Source organism: Oncorhynchus keta, chromosome 14, assembly GCF_023373465.1.
Source record: "Oncorhynchus keta strain PuntledgeMale-10-30-2019 chromosome 14, Oket_V2, whole genome shotgun sequence".
Classification (NCBI taxonomy): Eukaryota; Metazoa; Chordata; class Actinopteri; order Salmoniformes; family Salmonidae; genus Oncorhynchus; species Oncorhynchus keta.
In genome coordinates, this window is record NC_068434.1 from 48,793,347 (window position 1) to 48,812,601 (window position 19,255).

Here is a 19,255-nt window from a genome sequence, read left to right on the forward strand (position 1 = left end):
ATTACTATTTCTCTCTCCCTCTCCTCTCTTTCCTCCCCCCACCATTTCCCTCTCCCAGGTGAATATGTTTGTGCTGTCGTCAGTGGTGTGTGTTCTTCTCAACCTGGCCGGCTTCATCCTCTGCTGTCAAGGAGCTCAGATGGTCTCCACCATAACCAACTGTCAACTGGTGAGACACCCACACACATGCAGACATCACCCACACACAGTCAGGCAGGCACGCACACACAGACCCACATGCATGCGCGCACAACACAAACTCTTTCCCTGATTTGAAATGTGTGTAGGTGTTTGATTGGTCGAGTGTGTGTGTAGATGTGATGATGTTGTGTGTAGGTGTTTGATTATGGTGTGAGACAGACAATGATTGGGGATAAGTGGATCATGATTATCAGTGATCTATCTTCACATGTTTGTGTGTTGTTATTATAGGGGAGATTTAGATGTCTTAGGTGGCAGGCTGTATTCCTGTATTCATTCTCTCTCTATGTCTCTCGCTTTTGCTCTCTCTCTCACTAACACACACACACACACACACACACACACACACACACACACACACACACACACACACACACACACACACACACACACACACACACACACACACACACACACACACACACACACACACACACACACACACACACACACACACACACACACACACACAGAGCTTCCTGCATTCAGAAGGTATTCACACCCCTGGACTTTTTCCACGTTTTGTTGTTGCAGCTTGAATTTAAAATGTATCAAATGTAGATATTTTGTCACTGGCCTACACACAATACCCATAATGTCAAAGAGGAATTATGTTTTTTTTTATGTTTACAAATGAATAAAAAATGAAAAGCTGAAATGTCTTGAGAAAATAAGTATTCAACCCCTTTGTTATGCCAAGCCTAAATAAGTTCAGGAGTAAAAGTGTGCTTAGCAAATCACATAATAAGTTGAATGGACTCACTCTATGTACAATAATACTGTTTAACATGATTTTTGAATTACTTCCTCATCTCTTTACTCCACCATACAATTATCTGCAAGGTCCCTCAGTCGAGCGGTGAATTTCAAACACAGATTCAACCACAAAGACCAGGGAGGTAATCCAATGCCTCGCAAAGAAGGGCACCTATTGGTAGACGGGGGAAAAAATAAATGAACTGACATTGAATATCCCTTTTAGCATGGTGAAGTTATTAATTACACTTTGGACGGTGTATCAATACACCAAGTCACTACAAAGATATAGGTGTCCTTCCTAACTCGGTTGCCAGAGAGGAAGGACACTATCTGATCTACCTGATGTCTCTTTCCTCTCTATTGGAGATGCTATCTCAACAATGTGACCTCTCTACATCCTAATACCATCCATCATTTTTTTTATTAGTCCAACCGGCCCCACACAGAGACCAGGGCTGTGTCCCAAATGGCACCCTATTCCCTACATAGGGCACTACTTTTGAACAAAACCCTATGTTCCCTGTTTCAAAAGTGGTGCAGTACTGTTTGTAGGGAATAGGGTGCCATTTGGAACAGAAACCACGGCTGGTTCCAGTTCAAGGCATATCAACATCGTATATTTTATTAGCCTAGAAACTTGCCATCTCACACGTTAGCCGTGCAGGAACTTCTCCCACCCCAAAACGAACTTGAACACAAGCAGCGTATCAGACTGGAGCTGAGATCTGGACATTGACACACGCATACGCATGTACACAGACACAAACACAAAAGGTGTAACCATTGAACAGGTTGAACTCCTAGGAGTAACATTGGATAGTCAGTTATCATGGTGAAGCCATATTCACAAAGTTGTTGTGAAGATGGGTAGAGGTACAGTATGTCTGTTATAAAAATATATTCTGCATTTTTGACTCAAAGATCAAGTGTTCTAGTTGTTCAGGATCTGATCTTGTCCCATCTTGATTACTGTCCGGTAATATGGTCAGGTGCAGCAAAGAAAGACCTAGCAAAGCTGCAGCTGGCTCAAAACAAAGCAGCACGCTTTGCCCTTAACAAGCGCACACAAAACTAACCTCCACAACATGCATGTTCATCTTTCATGGTTGCGGGTTGAGGAGAAATTGACTTCTTCTCTTCTAATCTTTTTAAGAAAAATGTGTGTTGAAAATGCCTACCCAATATTTGCATACACTTCAAACAGAGACACCGTACATACCCCACCAGACATGCCAAGGGTTTCTTCACTGTATCCAAACCAAAAACAGACTTAATGCGTTGCTCAGTTCTGTGTAGAGCCATGTAATCATGGAATGCTCTGCCACCAAAGGTTACTCAGGCAAAAAGCAGGTTAAGGCTTAAAGAAAAACACATTTAAAAAACGTATTGTATCACAGCGCCTCTCCTCTTTCTAAAGATCTACACTGTTGGTCCCATGTTTCATAAGTTGAAATAAAATATCCCAGACATTTTCCAGACTCTCAAAAATATTATTTCGCTCAAATTTTGTGCACAAATTTGTTTACATACCTGTTAGTGAAAATGTCTCCTCAACCAAGATAATCCATCCACCTAACAGGTGTGTCATATCAAGAAGCTGATTAAACCGCATGATCATTACACAGCTGTACTTTGTGCTGGGGACAATAAATGGCCACTCTAAAATTGCAGTTTTGTCACACAACACAATGCCACAGATGTCTCAAGTTTTGAGGGAGCATGCAATTGGCATGATGACTGCAGGAATGTCCACCAGAGCTGTTGCCAGAGAATTGAATGTTAATTGCTGTACTATAAACCGCCTCCAACATCATTTTAGAAAATTTGGAAGTACGTCCAACCAGCCTCACAACCGCACACCACATGTAACCACACCATCCCAGGACCTCCACATCCGGCTTCTTCACTTGCGGTATTGTCTGAGACCATCCACCCGGACAGCTGATGAGATTGTGGGTTTGCACAACCAAAGAATTTCTGCACAAGCTGTCAGAAACCATCTCAGGGAAGCTTATCTGCGTGCTCGGCATCCTCATCATTGCCTTGGCCTGACTACAGATCCCGAGGCCAATTGTCGTGCCATTCATCCGACGTCATCACCTCATGTTTTAGCATGATAATGCATGACCCCATGTTGCAAGTATTCACAATTTCTGGAAGCTGAAAATGTCCCAGTTCTTCCATAGCCTGCATACTCACCAGACATGCCACCCATTGAGCACATTTGGGATGCTCTGGATCAAACGTGTACGACAGCGTGTTCCAGTTCCCGCCAATATCTAGCAACTTCGCACAGCCATTGAAGAGGCCACCATCAACTGCCTGATCAACTATATGCAAAGGAGATGTGTCGCAGTGCATGAGGCAAATGGTGGTCATACCAAATACTGACTGGTTTTCTGATCCACGCCCCTACTTCTTTTTAAGGTGTCTGTGACCAACAGATGCATATCTGTATTCCCAGTCATGCGAAATCCATAGATTTGGGCTTAGTGAATGTATTTCAATTGACAAATGTACTAATATGAACTGTAACTCAGTAACATTTTGGAAATTGTTAAATATTGCGTTTATATTTTTGTTCAGTGTGTACTGTGCATTCGTAAAGTATTCAGACCCCTTGACTTTTTCCACATTTTGTTATGTTACAGCCTTATTCTAAAATGCATTAAATATCACATTTACCTAAGTATTCAGACACTTTCCTCAGTACTTTGTTGAAGCAACTTTGGCAGCGATTACACCTTTGAGTCTTCTAGGGTATGATGTTACAAGCGTGGCACACCTGTATTTGGGGAGTTTCTCCCATTCTTCGTTGCAGGCCCTCTCGAGCTCTGCCAGGTTGGATGGGGAGCATCGCTGCGCAGCTTTTTTCAGGTCTCTCCAGAGCTGTTAGATCGGGATCAAGTCCAGGCTCTGACTGGGCCACTCAGGGACATTCAGAGACTTGTCGCAAAGCCACTCTTGTGTTATCTTGGCTGTGTGCTTAGGGTCGTTGTCCTGTTGGATGGTGAAACTTTGCACCAGTCTGAGGTGCCAAAGAGTTCAATCGCCCCGGTCTTCAGGCCAAAGAGTTCAAACTTGGTTTCATCAGACCAGAGAAACTTGTTTCTCCTGGTCTGAGTGTCCTTTAGGTGCAGTTTGGCAAACTCCGAGCGGGCTGTTATGTGCATTTTACTGAGGAGTGGCTTCCGTCTGGTCGCTCTTCCAAAAAGGTCTGATTGGTGGAGTGATGCAGGGAAGGTTGTCCTTCTGGAGGGTTCTCCCATCTCCACAGAGGAACTCTGGAGCTCTGTCAGAGTGACCATCGGGTTCTTGGTCACCTCCCTCACCAAGACCCTTTCCCCCGATTGTTCAGTCTGGCCGGACAGCCAGCTCTAGGAAGAGTCCTGGTGGTTCCGAACATCTTCCATTTAAGAATGATGAAGGCCAATGTCTTCTTGGGGACCTTCAATGCTGCAGATATTTGTTGATAACCTTCCCCAGATATGTGCCTCGACACAATCCTGTCTCGGAGCTCTACGGACAATTCCTTCGACCTCTTGGTTTGGTTTGCACTGTCACCTGTGGTTCCTAATATAGACAGTTGTGTGCCTTTCGAAATCATATCCAATCAATTGAATTTACCACAGCTGGACTCCAATCAAGTTGTAGAAACATCTCAAGGATGATCAATGGAAACAGGATGCACCTGAGCTCAATCTTGTGTCTCATACCAAAGGGTCTGATTACTTATGTAAATAAGGTATTTCTGTTCTTTATTTTCAATAAATGTGCAACATTTTCTAAAAACCTGTTTCGCTTCGTCATTCTGGGCTATTGTGTGTAGATTGATAAGGAAAATAAATAAATGGTCAATTTTAGAATAAGGCTGTAACGTAACAAAATGTGGAAAAAGTTAAGGGGTCTGAACACTTTCCGAATGCACTGTATATACATGTCACGCCCTGACCATAGTAAGCTGTTTATTCTCTGTTGGTTGGGGCGTGATACTGACTAGGGTGGGTCATCTAGGTTTTTTGTATTTGTCTATGTTGGCCTGATATGGTTCCCAATCAGAGACACTGTTTATCGTTATCTCTGATTGGGGGTCATATTTAGGTAGCCATTTCCTCATTTGTGTTTGTGGGAGCTTGTCTACATTTAGTTGCCTGAGTACACAACAGTAGCGTCATGTTTCGTTTGGTTGGTTGTTTGTTGTTTTGTTCAGTGAGTTTCGGTTTATTAAAATGATGTTGAACTCTACGCACGCTGCGCCTTGGTCTAATCATTATAATGAGCGTGACAATACAGTGCAAGTCAAAAGTTTGGGGACACCTACTCATTCCAGGGTTTTTCTTTATTTTTACTATTTTCTACATTGTAGAATAATAGTGAAGACATCATAACTATGAAATAACACATGGAATCATGTAGTAACCAAAAAAGTGTTAAACAAATCAAGGTATGTTTTAGATTCTTCAAAGTAGCCACCCTTTCCATTGAAGACAGCTTTGCACACACTTGGCATTTTCTCAACCAGCTTCACTTGAAGGAGTTCCCACATATGCTGAGCACTTGTTTGGCTGCTTTTCCTTCACTCTGTGGTACAACTCATCCCAAATCATCTCAATTGGGTTGAGGTCGGGTGATTGTGGAGGCCAGGTCATCTGATGCAGCACTCCATCACTCTCCTTCTTGGTCAAATAGCCCTTACATAGTCTGGAGGTGTGTTGGATCATTTTCCTGTTGAAAAACAAATTATAGTCACACTAAGCGCAAACCAGATGGGATGGCATATCGCTGCAGAATGCTGTGGTAGCCATGTTGGTTAAGTGTGCCTTGAATTCTAAGCAAGTCTCTTATTCTTATTGGTGTCCTTTAGTAGTGGTTTCTTTGCAGCAATTGTACCATGAAGGCCTGATTCACACAGTCTTCTCTGAACAGTTGATGTTGAGATGTGTCTGTTACTTGAACTCTGCGAAGCATTTATTTGGGCTGCAATTTCTGAGGCTGGTAACTCTAGTGAACCAATCCTCTGCAGCAGAGGTAACTCTGGGTCTTCCTTTCCTGTGGCAGTCCTCATGAGAGCCAGTTTCATCATGACGCTTGATATCGCTTTTTGCGACTGCAGTTGAAGAAACGTTCAAAGTTCTTTACATTTTCCACATTGACTGACCTACATGTCGTAAAGTAATAATGGACTGTCATTTCTCTTTGCTTATTTGAGCTGTTTGGTCTTTTACCAAATAGGGCTATCCTCTATATACCACCCCTACCTTGTCACAACACAACTGATTGGCTCAAACACATTAAGAAGGAAAGAAATTCCAACAACTTTACTTTTAACAAGACACACCTGTTAATTCAAATGCATTCCAGGTGACTACCTCATGAAGCTGGTTGAGAGAATGCCAAGAGTGTGCAAAGGGTGGCTACTTTGAAGAATCTGAAATGTAAAATATATACACTGCTCAAAAAAATAAAGGGAACACTAAAATAACACATCCTAAATCTGAATGAATTAAATATTCTTATTAAATACCTTTTTCTTTACATAGTTGAATGTGCTGACAACAAAATCACACAAAAATGATCAATGGAAATCAAATTTATCAACCCATGGAGATCTGGATTTGGAGTGACACTCAAAATTAAAGTGGAAAACCACACTACAGGCGGATCCAACTTTGATGTAATGTCCTTAAAACAAGTCAAAATTAGGCTCAGTAGTGTGTGTGGCCTCCACGTGCCTGTATGACCTCCCTACAACGCCTGGGCATGCTCCTGATGAGGTGTCGGATGGTCTCCTGAGGGATCTCCTCCCAGGCCTGGACTAAAGCATCCGCCAACTCCTGGACAGTCTGTGGTGCAACGTGGCGTTGGTGGATGTAGCGAGACATGATGTCCCAGATGTGCTCAATTGGATTCAGGTCTGGGGAACGGACGGGCCAGTCCATAGCATCAATGCCTTCCTCTTGCAGGAACTGCTGACACACTCCAGCCACATGAGGTCTAGCATTGTCTTGCATTAGGAGGAACCCAGGGCCAACCGCACCAGCATATGGTCTCACAAGGGGTCTGAGGATTTCATCTCGGTACCTAATGGCAGTCAGGCTACCTCTGGCGAGCACATGGAGGGCTGTGCGGCCCCCCAAAGAAATGCCACCCCACACCATGACTGACCCACCGCCAAACCGGTCATGCTGGAGGATGTTGCAGGCAGCAGAACGTTCTCCACGGCGTCTCCAGACTCTGTCACGTCTGTCACGTGCTCAGTGTGAACCTGCTTTCATCTGTGAAGAGCACAGGGCGCCAGTGGCAAATTTGCCAATCTTGGTGTTCTCTGGCAAATGCCAAACATCCTGCACGGTGTTGGGCTGTAAGCACAACCCCCACCTGTGGACGTCGGGCCCTCATACCACCTTCATGGAGTCTGTTTCTGACCATTTGAGCAGACACATGCACATTTGTGGCCTGCTGGAGGTCATTTTGCAGGGCTCTGGCAGTGCTCCTCCTGCTCCTCCTTGCACAAAGGCGGAGGTAGCGGTCCTGCTGCTGGGTTGTTGCCCTCCTACGGCCTCCTCCACGTCTCCTGATGTACTGGCCTGTCTCCTGGTAACGCCTCCAGACTCAGCAAACCTTCTTGCCACAGCTCGCATTGATCTGCCATCCTGGATGAGCTGCACTCCCTGAGCCACTTGTGTGGGTTGTAGACTCCGTCTCATGCTACCACTAGAGTGAAAGCACCACCAGCATTCAAAAGTGACCAAAACATCAGCCAGGAAGCATAGGAACTGAGAAGTGGTCTGTGGTCACCACCTGCAGAACCACTGTCTTACTAATTGCCTATAATTTCCACCTGTTGTCTATTCCATTTGCACAACAGCATGTGAAATTGATTGTCAATCAGTGTTGCTTTCTAAGTGGACAGTTTGATTTCACAGAAGTGTGATTGACTTGGAGTTACATTGTGTTGTTTAAGTGTTCCATTTATTTTTTTGAGCAGTGTATATATTAGATATTTTTTGTAACCTTTATTTAACACTTGTTTGGTTACTACATTATTCCATATGTGTTATTTCATAGTTTTGATGTCTTCACTATTATTCTACAATGTAGAACATAGTAAAAATATAGAAAAACCCTTGAATGAGCAGGTGTGTCCAAACTTTTGACAGGTACTATATGTACATATAGTACAGTGCCTTTGGAAAGTATTCCGACCCCTTGATTTTTTTCCGCATGTTGTTACGTTACAGCCTTTTACAAAATGGATTACATGTTTTTTTTTTATCTCAGAAATCTACACACAATAACCCATAATGACAAAGCTAAACCCTGTATAAAGCAATTGGGGGCAAATGTTAAAAATAAAAAAACAGAAATACTTTGTTTTCTTAAGTATTCAGACCCTTCACTGTGAGACTCGAAATTGAGCTCAGGTGCATCCTTTTTCCATTGATCATACAACTTGATTGGAGTCCACCTGTGGTAAATTCGATTGATTGGACATGATTTGGAAGGCACACACAAGGTCCCTCAGTTGACAGTGCATGTCAGAGCAAAAACCAAGCCATGAGGTTGAAGGATTGTGTCGATGCACAGATTGACATCGGAAGTTTACATACACCTCAGCCAAATACATTTAAACTCAGTTTTTCACAATTCCTGATATTTAATCCTAGTGAAAATTCTCTCTCTTAGAGTCACCACTTTATTTTAAGAATGTGAAATGTCAGAATAATAGTAGAGAGAATGATTTATTTCAGCTTTTATTTCTTTCATCACATTCCCAGTGGATCGGAATTTTACATACACTCAATTAGTATTTGGTAGCATTGCCTTTAAATTGTTTAACTTGGGTTAAACATTTCAGGTAGCCTTCCTCAAGCTTCCTACAATAAGTTGGGTGAATTTTGTCCCATTCCTCCTGACAGAGCTAGTGTAACTGAGTCAGGTTTGTAGGCCTACTTGCTGGCACATGCTTTTTCAGTTCTGCCCACAAATGTTCTATAGGATTGAGGTCAGGGCTTTGTGATGGCCACTGTAATACCTTGACATTGTTGTCCTTAAGCCATTTTGCCACAACTTTGGAAGTATGCTTGGGGTCATTGTCCATTTGGAAGACCCATTTGCAACTACGTTTTAACTTCCTGACTGATGTCTTGAGATGTTGCTTCAATATATCCACATAATTTTGCTTCCTCATGATGTTGTCTATATTGTGAAGTGCACCAGTCTCTTCTGCAGCAAAGCACCCCCACAACATGATGCTACCACCCCTGTTCTTCACGGTTGGGATGGTGTTCTTCGGTTTGCAAGCCTCCCCCGTTTTCCTCCAAACATAACAATGGTCATTATGGCCAAACAGTTCTATTGTTGTTTCATCAGACCACAGGACATTTCTCCAAAAAGTACGATCTTTGTCCCTGTGTGCATTTGCAAACCGCAGTCTGGCTTTTTTTATGGCGGTTTTGGAGCAGTGGCTTCTTCCTTGCCCAGCGGCCTTTCAGGTTATGTCAATATAGGTCCTGTTTTACTGTGGATACAGATACTTTTGTACGCGTTTCCTCCAGCATCTTCACAAGGTCCTTTGCTGTTGTTCTGGGATTGATTTGCATTTTTCACAACAAAGTATGTTCATCTCTAGGAGACAGAACACCTCGCCTTCCTGAGCGGTATGACGGCTGCGTGGTCCCATGGTGTTTATACTTGCGTACTATTGTTTGTACAGATGAACGTGGTACCTTCAGGCGTTTGGAAATTGCTCCCACGGATGATCCAGACTTGTGGAGGTCTACAATTCTTTTTATGAGGTCTGTGCTGATTTCTTTAGATTTTCTCATGATGTCAAGCAAAGAGGCACTGAGTTTGAAGTTAGGCCTTAAAATACATCCACAGGTACACCTCCAATTGACTCAATAGATGTCAATTAGCCTATCTGACGCTTCTAAAGCCATCACATCATTTTCTGGAATTTTCCAGCTGTTTAAAAGCACAGTCAACTTAGTGTATGTAAACTTCTGACCTACTAGAATTGTGATACAGTGAATTATAAGACAAATAATATGTCTGTAAACAATTGTTGGAAAAATTACTTGTGTCATGCACAAAGTAGATGTCCTAACCGACTTGCCAGAACTGTAGTTTGTTAACAAGAAATTTGTGGAGTGGTTGAAAAACATGTTTTAATGTCTCCAATCTAAGTGTATGTAAACTTTCGACTTCAACTGGTTAAATTGTGAGAGTTTTTGAGTAATGGAGTCTCCCGTCCAGAACACCTGCTCCTCAAATCTGTTGTTACTTTCACTAAACCCTGACCCCTTCGCTTACCCTAACCTTAACCTTACCGCAATCATTTTAAATGTCAACTTACATTTACATTTAAGTCATTTAGCAGACGCTCTTATCCAGAGCGACTTACAAATTGGTGCATTCACCTTATGACATCCAGTGGAACAGCCACTTTACAATAGTGCATCTAAATCTTTTAAGGGGGAGGGGGGGGTGAGAAGGATTACTTTATCCTATCCTAGGTATTCCTTAAAGAGGTGGGGTTTCAGGTGTCTCCGGAAGGTGGTGATTGACTCCGCTGTCCTGGCGTCGTGAGGGAGTTTGTTCCACCATTGGGGGGCCAGAGCAGCGAACAGTTTTGACTGGGCTGAGCGGGAACTGTACTTCCTCAGTGGTAGGGAGGCGAGCAGGCCAGAGGTGGATGAACGCAGTGCCCTTGTTTGGGTGTAGGGCCTGATCAGAGCCTGGAGGTACTGAGGTGCCGTTCCCCTCACAGCTCCGTAGGCAAGCACCATGGTCTTGTAGCGGATGCGAGCTTCAACTGGAAGCCAGTGGAGAGAGCGGAGGAGCGGGGTGACGTGAGAGAACTTGGGAAGGTTGAACACCAGACGGGCTGCGGCATTCTGGATGAGTTGTAGGGGTTTAATGGCACAGGCAGGGAGCCCAGCCAACAGCGAGTTGCAGTAATCCAGACGGGAGATGACAAGTGCCTGGATTAGGACCTGCGCCGCTTCCTGTGTGAGGCAGGGTCGTACTCTGCGGATGTTGTAGAGCATGAACCTACAGGAACGGGCCACCGCCTTGATGTTAGTTGAGAACGACAGGGTGTTGTCCAGGATCACGCCAAGGTTCTTTGCGCTCTGGGAGGAGGACACAATGGAGTTGTCAACCGTGATGGCGAGATCATGGAACGGGCAGTCCTTCCCCGGGAGGAAGAGCAGCTCCGTCTTGCCGAGGTTCAGCTTGAGGTGGTGATCCGTCATCCACACTGATATGCGATTCGCCACCTGGTCATCAGAAGGGAGAAAGGAGAAGATTAATTGTGTGTCGTCTGCATAGCAATGATAGGAGAGACCATGTGAGGTTATGACAGAGCCAAGTGACTTGGTGTATAGCGAGAATAGGAGAGGGCCTAGAACAGAGCCCTGGGGGACACCAGTGGTGAGACCGTGTGGTGAGGAGACAGATTCTCGCCACGTCATCTGGTAGGAGCGACCTGTCAGGTAAGAAGCAATCCAAGCGTGGGCCGCGCCGGAGATGCCCAACTCGGAGAGGGTGGAGAGGAGGATCTGATGGTTCACAGTATCGAAGGCAGCCGATAGATCTAGAAGGATGAGAGCAGAGGAGAGAGAGTTAGCTTTAGCAGTGCGGAGCGCCTCCGTGATACAGAGAAGAGCAGTCTCAGTTGAATGACTAGTCTTGAAACCTGACTGATTTGGATCAAGAAGGTCATTCTGAGAGAGATAGCGGGAGAGCTGGCCAAGGACGGCACGTTCAAGAGTTTTGGAGAGAAAAGAAAGAAGGGAAACTGGTCTGTAGTTGTTGACATCGGAGGGATCGAGTGTAGGTTTTTCAGAAGGGGTGCAACTCTCGCTCTCTTGAAGACGGAAGGGACGTAGCCAGCGGTCAGGGATGAGTTGATGAGCGAGGTGAGGTAAGGGAGAAGGTCTCCGGAAATGGTCTGGAGAAGAGAGGAGGGGATAGGGTCGAGCGGGCAGGTTGTTGGGCGGCCGGCCGTCACAAGACGCGAGATTTCATCTGGAGAGAGAGGGGAGAAAGAGGTCAGAGCACAGGGTAGGGCAGTGTGAGCAGAACCAGCGGTGTCGTTTGACTTAGCAAACGAGGATCGGATGTCGTCGACCTTCTTTTCAAAATGGTTGACGAAGTCATCTGCAGAGAGGGAGGAGGGGGGGAGGGGGAGGAGGATTCAGGAGGGAGGAGAAGGTGGCAAAGAGCTTCCTAGGGTTAGAGGCAGATGCTTGGAATTTAGAGTGGTAGAAAGTGGCTTTAGCAGCAGAGACAGAGGAGGAAAATGTAGAGAGGAGGGAGCGAAAGGATGCCAGGTCCGCAGGGAGGCGAGTTTTCCTCCATTTCCGCTCGGCTGCCCGGAGCCCTGTTCTGTGAGCTCGCAATAAGTCGTCGAGCCACGGAGCGGGAGGGGAGGACCGAGCCGGCCTGGAAGATAGGGGACATAGAGAGTCAAAGGATGCAGAAAGGGAGGAGAGGAGGGTTGAGGAGGCAGAATCAGGAGATAGGTTGGAGAAGGTTTGAGCAGAGGGAAGAGATGATAGGATGGAAGAGGAGAGAGTAGCGGGGGAGAGAGAGCGAAGGTTGGGACGGCGCGATACCATCCGAGTAGGGGCAGTGTGGGAAATGTTGGATGAGAGCGAGAGGAAAAGGATACAAGGTAGTGGTCGGAGACTTGGAGGGGAGTTGCAATGAGGTTAGTGGAAGAACAGCATCTAGTAAAGATGAGGTCGAGCGTATTGCCTGCCTTGTGAGTAGGGGGGAAGGTGAGAGGGTGAGGTCAAAAGAGGAAAGGAGTGGAAAGAAGGAGGCAGAGAGGAATGAGTCAAAGGTAGACGTGGGGAGGTTAAAGTCGCCCAGAACTGTGAGAGGTGAGCCGTCCTCAGGAAAGGAGCTTATCAAGACATCAAGCTCATTGATGAACTCTCCGAGGGGACCTGGAGGGCGATAAATGATAAGGATGTTAAGCTTGAAAGGGCTGGTAACTGTGACAGCATGAAATTCAAACTTCAATGGGGTAGGGACGTCCCAAGGATCCCGGATAGCAAGGACCCTTTCATTGACCTGGAGGGAGGGAGGGAGATGAAAATGTACATGCCTGAAGGTAAAATATGTCTTGCTCTCACTCTGTTGATGTCTCTCTCTTCAGTTTCCCTCTTTGCCCTATTTCTCTCTCCCTCCTTACTTTCCTCTGGTTGAAAGTGTTAACATTCTTAGAATAGGTTGGGATTGGCATGCCAACATGTCAAACAAAGTCTGTTTGTTTTTGACATTTCTTAGACCTGGTCTGTTGTGTGTTTCAGACTGAGTCTCACGGCCATGTATCTGTTGTGTTTTATGTGTTTCAGTGTGAGTCTAAACGCCATGCATCTCTTGTGTGTTTCAGAGTGAGGTGGGAGATGTGTGTAACTGCTGTCCTCAAACCCCCACTGCCAAGTGTCCTGAGGACAAACTACTCAAACTCTACCCTGGACACTCCTGTAGTACCATGAGGGTCCTACTCAAGGTGTGTATGTGTTAGTTTGTGCATACCATGTGTGTGAGAGAATTTATGTTCATTGCATAGAGTTGTACAGAGATCGCAACATGGTATCTGTCCCATTATGGCATCTGGGCAGCGCCACTGAGTCCATCTCCATTTTTTTTATTCTACTACTTCTATGAGTTGGTTAACAACCTGACACAGGGTGCATACTGCCACCTGGAGTGTGTTGCTAGAAAAGGTTTGAAGCCAAGTTTGGCGATTAACTGCCACCTTCAGTAATGGAATGTTTGCTCACAAGTATAATTCATTGTCTGATCCCTCCTGATGATCTTGATGGAATTATGTGATCCTTACTTAACCCATAGGAATTCCCACCCAGGTGGCTACGTAACCTTTCACACGTACCAACAAATGGGTGTGATCATTCTACAGTGGTCACTGCAGCTTACGCTCAAACTGGTGTGATAACAACGCTTATTTAGAAAGTCCAGTTTCGATTTACACAACAGTCAGCATTTAAGCTTGCCACATTGTTTATTCACAGAAACATTTTGCACAAACACAGTCCTTACAAAGTTATGTCCTGAACGTGCCAAGTTTATTTTTGGATGCAATGTTCAGACATTCACAGAAGTAAAGAAAATGGAAAATGTAGGCTACGTTAGTCCTAGCACTAACTGAGGAAAGATTGACATAACACAAGCAGTCATATTTAGATAACTCTCGACTGTCAGAAACCACAATATGAATTAGCTAATAGCAATTACTATTTATATTTCATCACATCATGGGTGAGCTTATCGAAATAAAATAAATATATATATATATTTTTTTATTTTTTTATTTACCGTAATTGCTGGACTATTAAGCGCACCTGAATATAAACCGCACCCACTGAAGTATTAAAAAATATGTATTTTGTACATAAATAAGCCACAGGTGCCTACCGGTACATTGAAACAAAGGAACTTTACACAGCCTTTAAAAGAAACACGGCTTGTAAACAAAAATAAATAGGCTTTAACGAAACACGGCTTGTAACAAAAATAAATAGGCTTTAACGAAACACGGCTTGTAACAAAAATTAAAACAGTAGCCTACCAAGAAAGTCATTGGTCACTATCTTCTCCTCCTGTGCACTGAAACCACTGAAGTCATCTCCTCGGAGTTGAATGGCCTCAGAATTGCTTCATCCGATGTTGGATCGTTTTCATTGTAGCTCTCCGCTGAGCTCATGCTGCCCCTTCAACATGCAGCAGTCCAGCCTTTCGAAACCCGTTGATGATAGTGGATTTTTTGACAATGCTCCACGCTGTCAGGACCCACTGGCAGACTTGACCATAAGTTGCTCTTCGCATGCGGCCTGTTTTAGTGAAGGATTTCTCCCCACTTGTCATCCAAGCCTCCCACTGAACACGGAGCGCCACCTTAAATGCACAATTTACACTGATGTCGAGTGGCTGCAAATACTTTGGGCCATCTGCTTTTCTTCCCTCTGAAAGGTTTGTTGTCTTTTTGCACTGAGTCAGTTCCTCACGCTGCTGTTTACAAAGTCTTATAATCGACTCATTAAGGCCAAGCTCCCATGCAGCAGCTCTATTTCCTTTTCCAACAGCCAGATCGATCGCCTTCAACTTGAAAGCTGCATCATATGCATTTCTCCGTGTCTTTGCCATGATGAGGGTGACAAAATTACTACCGTAATCAGAATGATGGGAAGTTTGAGTGCGCTCGATTTACGTCACATTATGTGACGGTGCTCAGTTTTGCGGCATGAATCTTGCGAAAGCAGGAAAAATCCATAAATTAGCCGCATCATTGTATAAACCGCGAGGTTCAAAGTGTGGGAATAAAGTAGCGGCTTATAGTCCGGAAATTACGGTACCCCTTTTTCTCCCCGATTTCGTGGTATCCAATTGTTTTTTTAGTAGCTACTATCTTGTCTCATCGCTACAACTCCCGTACGGGCTGGGGAGAGACAAAGGTTGAAAGTCATGCGTCCCTCCGATACACAACCCAACCAAGCCGCACTGCCTCTTAACATAGCGCGCATCCAACCCAGAAGCCAGCTGCACCAATGTGTCGGAGGAAACACCGTGCACCTGGCAACCTTGGTACTGCGCCCGGCCCGCCACAGGAGTCGCTGATGCGCGATGAGTCAAGGATATCCCTACCAGCCTTCCCTAACCCGGACGACGCTGGGCCAATTTGCGTCGCCCCACGGACCTCACGGTCACGGCCAGTTGCGACAGAGCCTGGGCGCGAACGCAGAGTCTCTGATGGCACCGCTGGCGCTGCGGTACAGCACCCTTAACCACTGCGCCACCCGGGAGGCCATTGATCGAAATAATTGAGTAAAACACTTCTAGAAATCGAAAGTAATCCGATAAGGGTTAGTTTGTGCGCGCCGCCATGTTAGTTTTTTCACGTCAACCAAAGATAATAAGAGGAGAAAAGATGAGTTTGGTCTGTTTGCAGTATGCATGTTGAAGGGGGTGTGTCGTCTATGATCATTCACTTCCCTTCATTCACTTTCGGAAGTTTACCCTTAACCTCATTATAAAATATTTGGTCTGACAGATGTTTCCGTGACACCCAGAATTCATTGAATAATTTCAACAAGCATAGTGCCACAAAAATAGCATATAGCTTAGCATTAGCTCATTATAATCAGTACAACCCTCAAAAAAGTATTTTACACGCATCCATTATAATCTATGCAATAATCGGAATGCGTTATTTGTCACCAGTACTTGAAAACGTGAATAAAACTGTAAATGCTCATATATATATATATATATATATATATATATATATATATATACTGAATGCTAAGGTAGAAATTACATACAGGAAATAAGGCGCTTGCTTTGATAGGAACGCACGTATGTTCAAATGTATTATTTGTCAGGAAAAAAACAAGGAAGGCAATACCAGCGCCAGTCTTAAAATGTGCCAGTTCATGTAAGACTGCGCAAATGTCTGCATACTTGATCTGCGGAAACATTTGTGAAGTGTGTGGGCTCTCCTCGAAGAGAGAAGTTTGTCCAGCTCAGTAAAGCCTCAAACATAAATTGTCCGCAATGCTGAAATGGGCTACTTCTATGTGAATTAATGAGGAGGCGAAACACACCTCAATTAAGGTGTTGTTAGAAACTAAAACTTGTTCGAAAATAATTTGAAATTGAAAAGTTGAAACATAGATAATTAGCAAGCAGCACGTGTTAACTGTCCTGTTTACGTAACAATCACATTTTGGAACAGTGAGTGCATTCTGACATCACGTGCATAGAGATATTTTGAACTCATGTGTGAAAAGGTTAAAAATGGCGAAAGTGCTCAAAGGCACTGTTAAAACGGGGTTTTGGGCACTAGAGCCCTCTATACAACTCTATGGTTCCTTATGGTAGTCTTTAACCATAAAGCAAGTTAAGATGGTTATTGGTGTTTGTGGGGTGGTTTAACCCAAACTGTTTCTCGTCTGTCCGTGTTTCCAGAAGGTTCTGTTTGCGCTATGTGCTCTGAATGCTCTGACCACTGCAGTGTGTCTGGTGGCTGCTGCCCTCCGATACCTACAGGTCTTCACCACCAGAAGACCATGTATGGTAAGACTACCCCATGTACTCTATCACAACCATTCACAGGGCCTGAGAACCCCCAGCTACATTCATGTAGGTTAGAGTCTGCACCACGTCCAATCACATAACCGAATAATCTCCATATCAGAGTGTGTGAGCAGAGTTGAGTGGTTGGAAATCCCGCTCATGCTGTGCTTGTGCACCACTCCAGTGCTCACAGGATAAAAAACTGCAGCTCTGAATTCACTCCATTCATTAAAATCACAATTTAACCGACACCCATTTGGCGGGTATCCCTTTTCCATCTATTTTTGTGACTACCTGGTCGTACCGTTTGGTTTGGAAGTATTGAAACCAAACCAAATTATTTGAATGAAAAGTATTTTAATAAACATGAAAAGGTGAATGTAAGAAGCGCTTATAATTTCAAATAGGCTACGTGTCATATTTAACAGCATATAAACTCTCTAAATAGGTCAGGAGCCAGACAGGGAGCCTAAGAATATATATATATATATATGCCATTTAGCTGACGCTTTTATCCAAAGCGACTTACAGTCATGTGTGCATACATTCTACGTATGGGTGGTCCCGGGAATCGAACCCACTACCCTGGCGTTACAAGCGCCATGCTCTACCAACTGAGCCACAGAAGGAACGCAAATGTATTTTTCAGGCTATATTATTTCAATTATTTCAAGGCTATAGCCTACAAAGAAATACATTGTGAATCATTTGCGAGTGCGACACTAGGCTGGTAGGGACATAAAGCGCTCAGCATTAATCAACATTTAGTTGTATTAAATCATTATAGTTTATAAATTGAGCATATTGGCTGTGACTTACTTAGAATGAAATACAAATTAAATGAAAAATGCCTTAGGCTTAGTCTACAGTGGCTTTGCATTCATTTTTAGAAACACGAGTTTGGCCAAAGTCTGTGGCTTCAGGCTCATGCAATGGTGCCTGGAGAACAGGCCAGCAGTGGAGAGGACACACTTTCCAGGCTAAGCAGAGATGCAGAGTTCTTTATTTTCATTTTCTATAGGTAGGCCTAAAGGTTTTTAGACAAAATAACCCAATCAAAACTGAAAGCTCTTTTAAGTGTGAATATGCCAGGCCTATTGGGCCAAAATATGGCTTATTGTATAGAACAAAAATGAACAAAACGTTTAATAGATCAGATTTTTTGTTTATATTTACTTTGCTACAATGTCACACTTCGTTATCTACCCACCTCGTTTCTTTCTTTTAGCATGTTCACGTAGTAAGTACACCATCATGCTTTCCGCATATGTGTATTTTCAGATTCCACAATGATTCTTTAGTTGTGGACACTACATCACTGCACTCCCTCTCTTGCTATTGGTCCTCGTCTTTGTAAATCACCTTGATTTTGCACCTGTGTGTTTTATCAAATTCTTTGTGAAAATATTTATCGAACTCCATGACAGTAGCTAAATCAAGGGGCTATAGCAGCACAGAAGTAGACTAGAAATACATGCTGGGCCAGGCATGCCCTGAACTCGTGAAGTGAGCACTACTGGAGCGAAGTCCAATGCTCAAACTTTTGTGAATCTCGCTCTGTGCTCCTGTCAAATTGGGCATACTGCTCCTCGGTCCGCTCCAGCTCCACTCCGCTCACATACTCTGCTCCATATTGACCAATGCTTTTTTAATTTGTCAACACTACAGGTGCATCTCAATAAAGGGGCTTATCTCCCCCCTCTATTAGGATGATCCCAGGCCAATTGCAGAGGAGGTGGAGGAGCCAACTATTATCCCTGACCCGGATGAGTTTGTCCCCCCTGCCCCTCCCCCCTCCTACTTTTCAACCTTCTACTCCTACACACCACGGCTGGCTCGCAGGATGTTTGGGGACAGTGTGACACCACTACCTCATATCTATGGTGCCAGGATTAAAGGAGTAGAGGTGTTCAGTCCTTTAGACCCACCCCCTCCCTACGAAGCTGTTACTGGAGGCTCCACCCTGGCCAGCGCAACACAGGTACTTACAGCAGATTACATTTATATCATTTTATGGGTACCTTGAAAGTAGACTATGGATTTAGATAGTCATTTAGTTACAGCTTAACATTAGCATCGTTTATTGCAAAACAATGGGAATGGCTGGCCCCCATCCAGTCAGCATGCTCCAAGTTGTATTCCAGCAAAAACTTAGTAACTTCAAATCAAGTAATGCAGCAAT

General features: G+C 44.3%; 1 protein-coding gene across 1 annotated transcript in view; it reads left to right on the plus strand.

Moving 5' to 3' along the window:
* LOC118393559 (endosomal transmembrane epsin interactor 1) overlaps positions 1 to 19,255 on the plus strand; it is a 69,994-nt gene that overhangs the window by 20,427 nt on the left and 30,312 nt on the right. The window contains exons 3-6 of the mRNA XM_035786324.2: positions 59 to 169; positions 13,370 to 13,489; positions 16,966 to 17,073; positions 18,782 to 19,054. Of these exons, the coding sequence (XP_035642217.1) occupies positions 59 to 169; positions 13,370 to 13,489; positions 16,966 to 17,073; positions 18,782 to 19,054 (612 nt within the window). The remainder of the gene's footprint in view (positions 1 to 58; positions 170 to 13,369; positions 13,490 to 16,965; positions 17,074 to 18,781; positions 19,055 to 19,255) is intronic.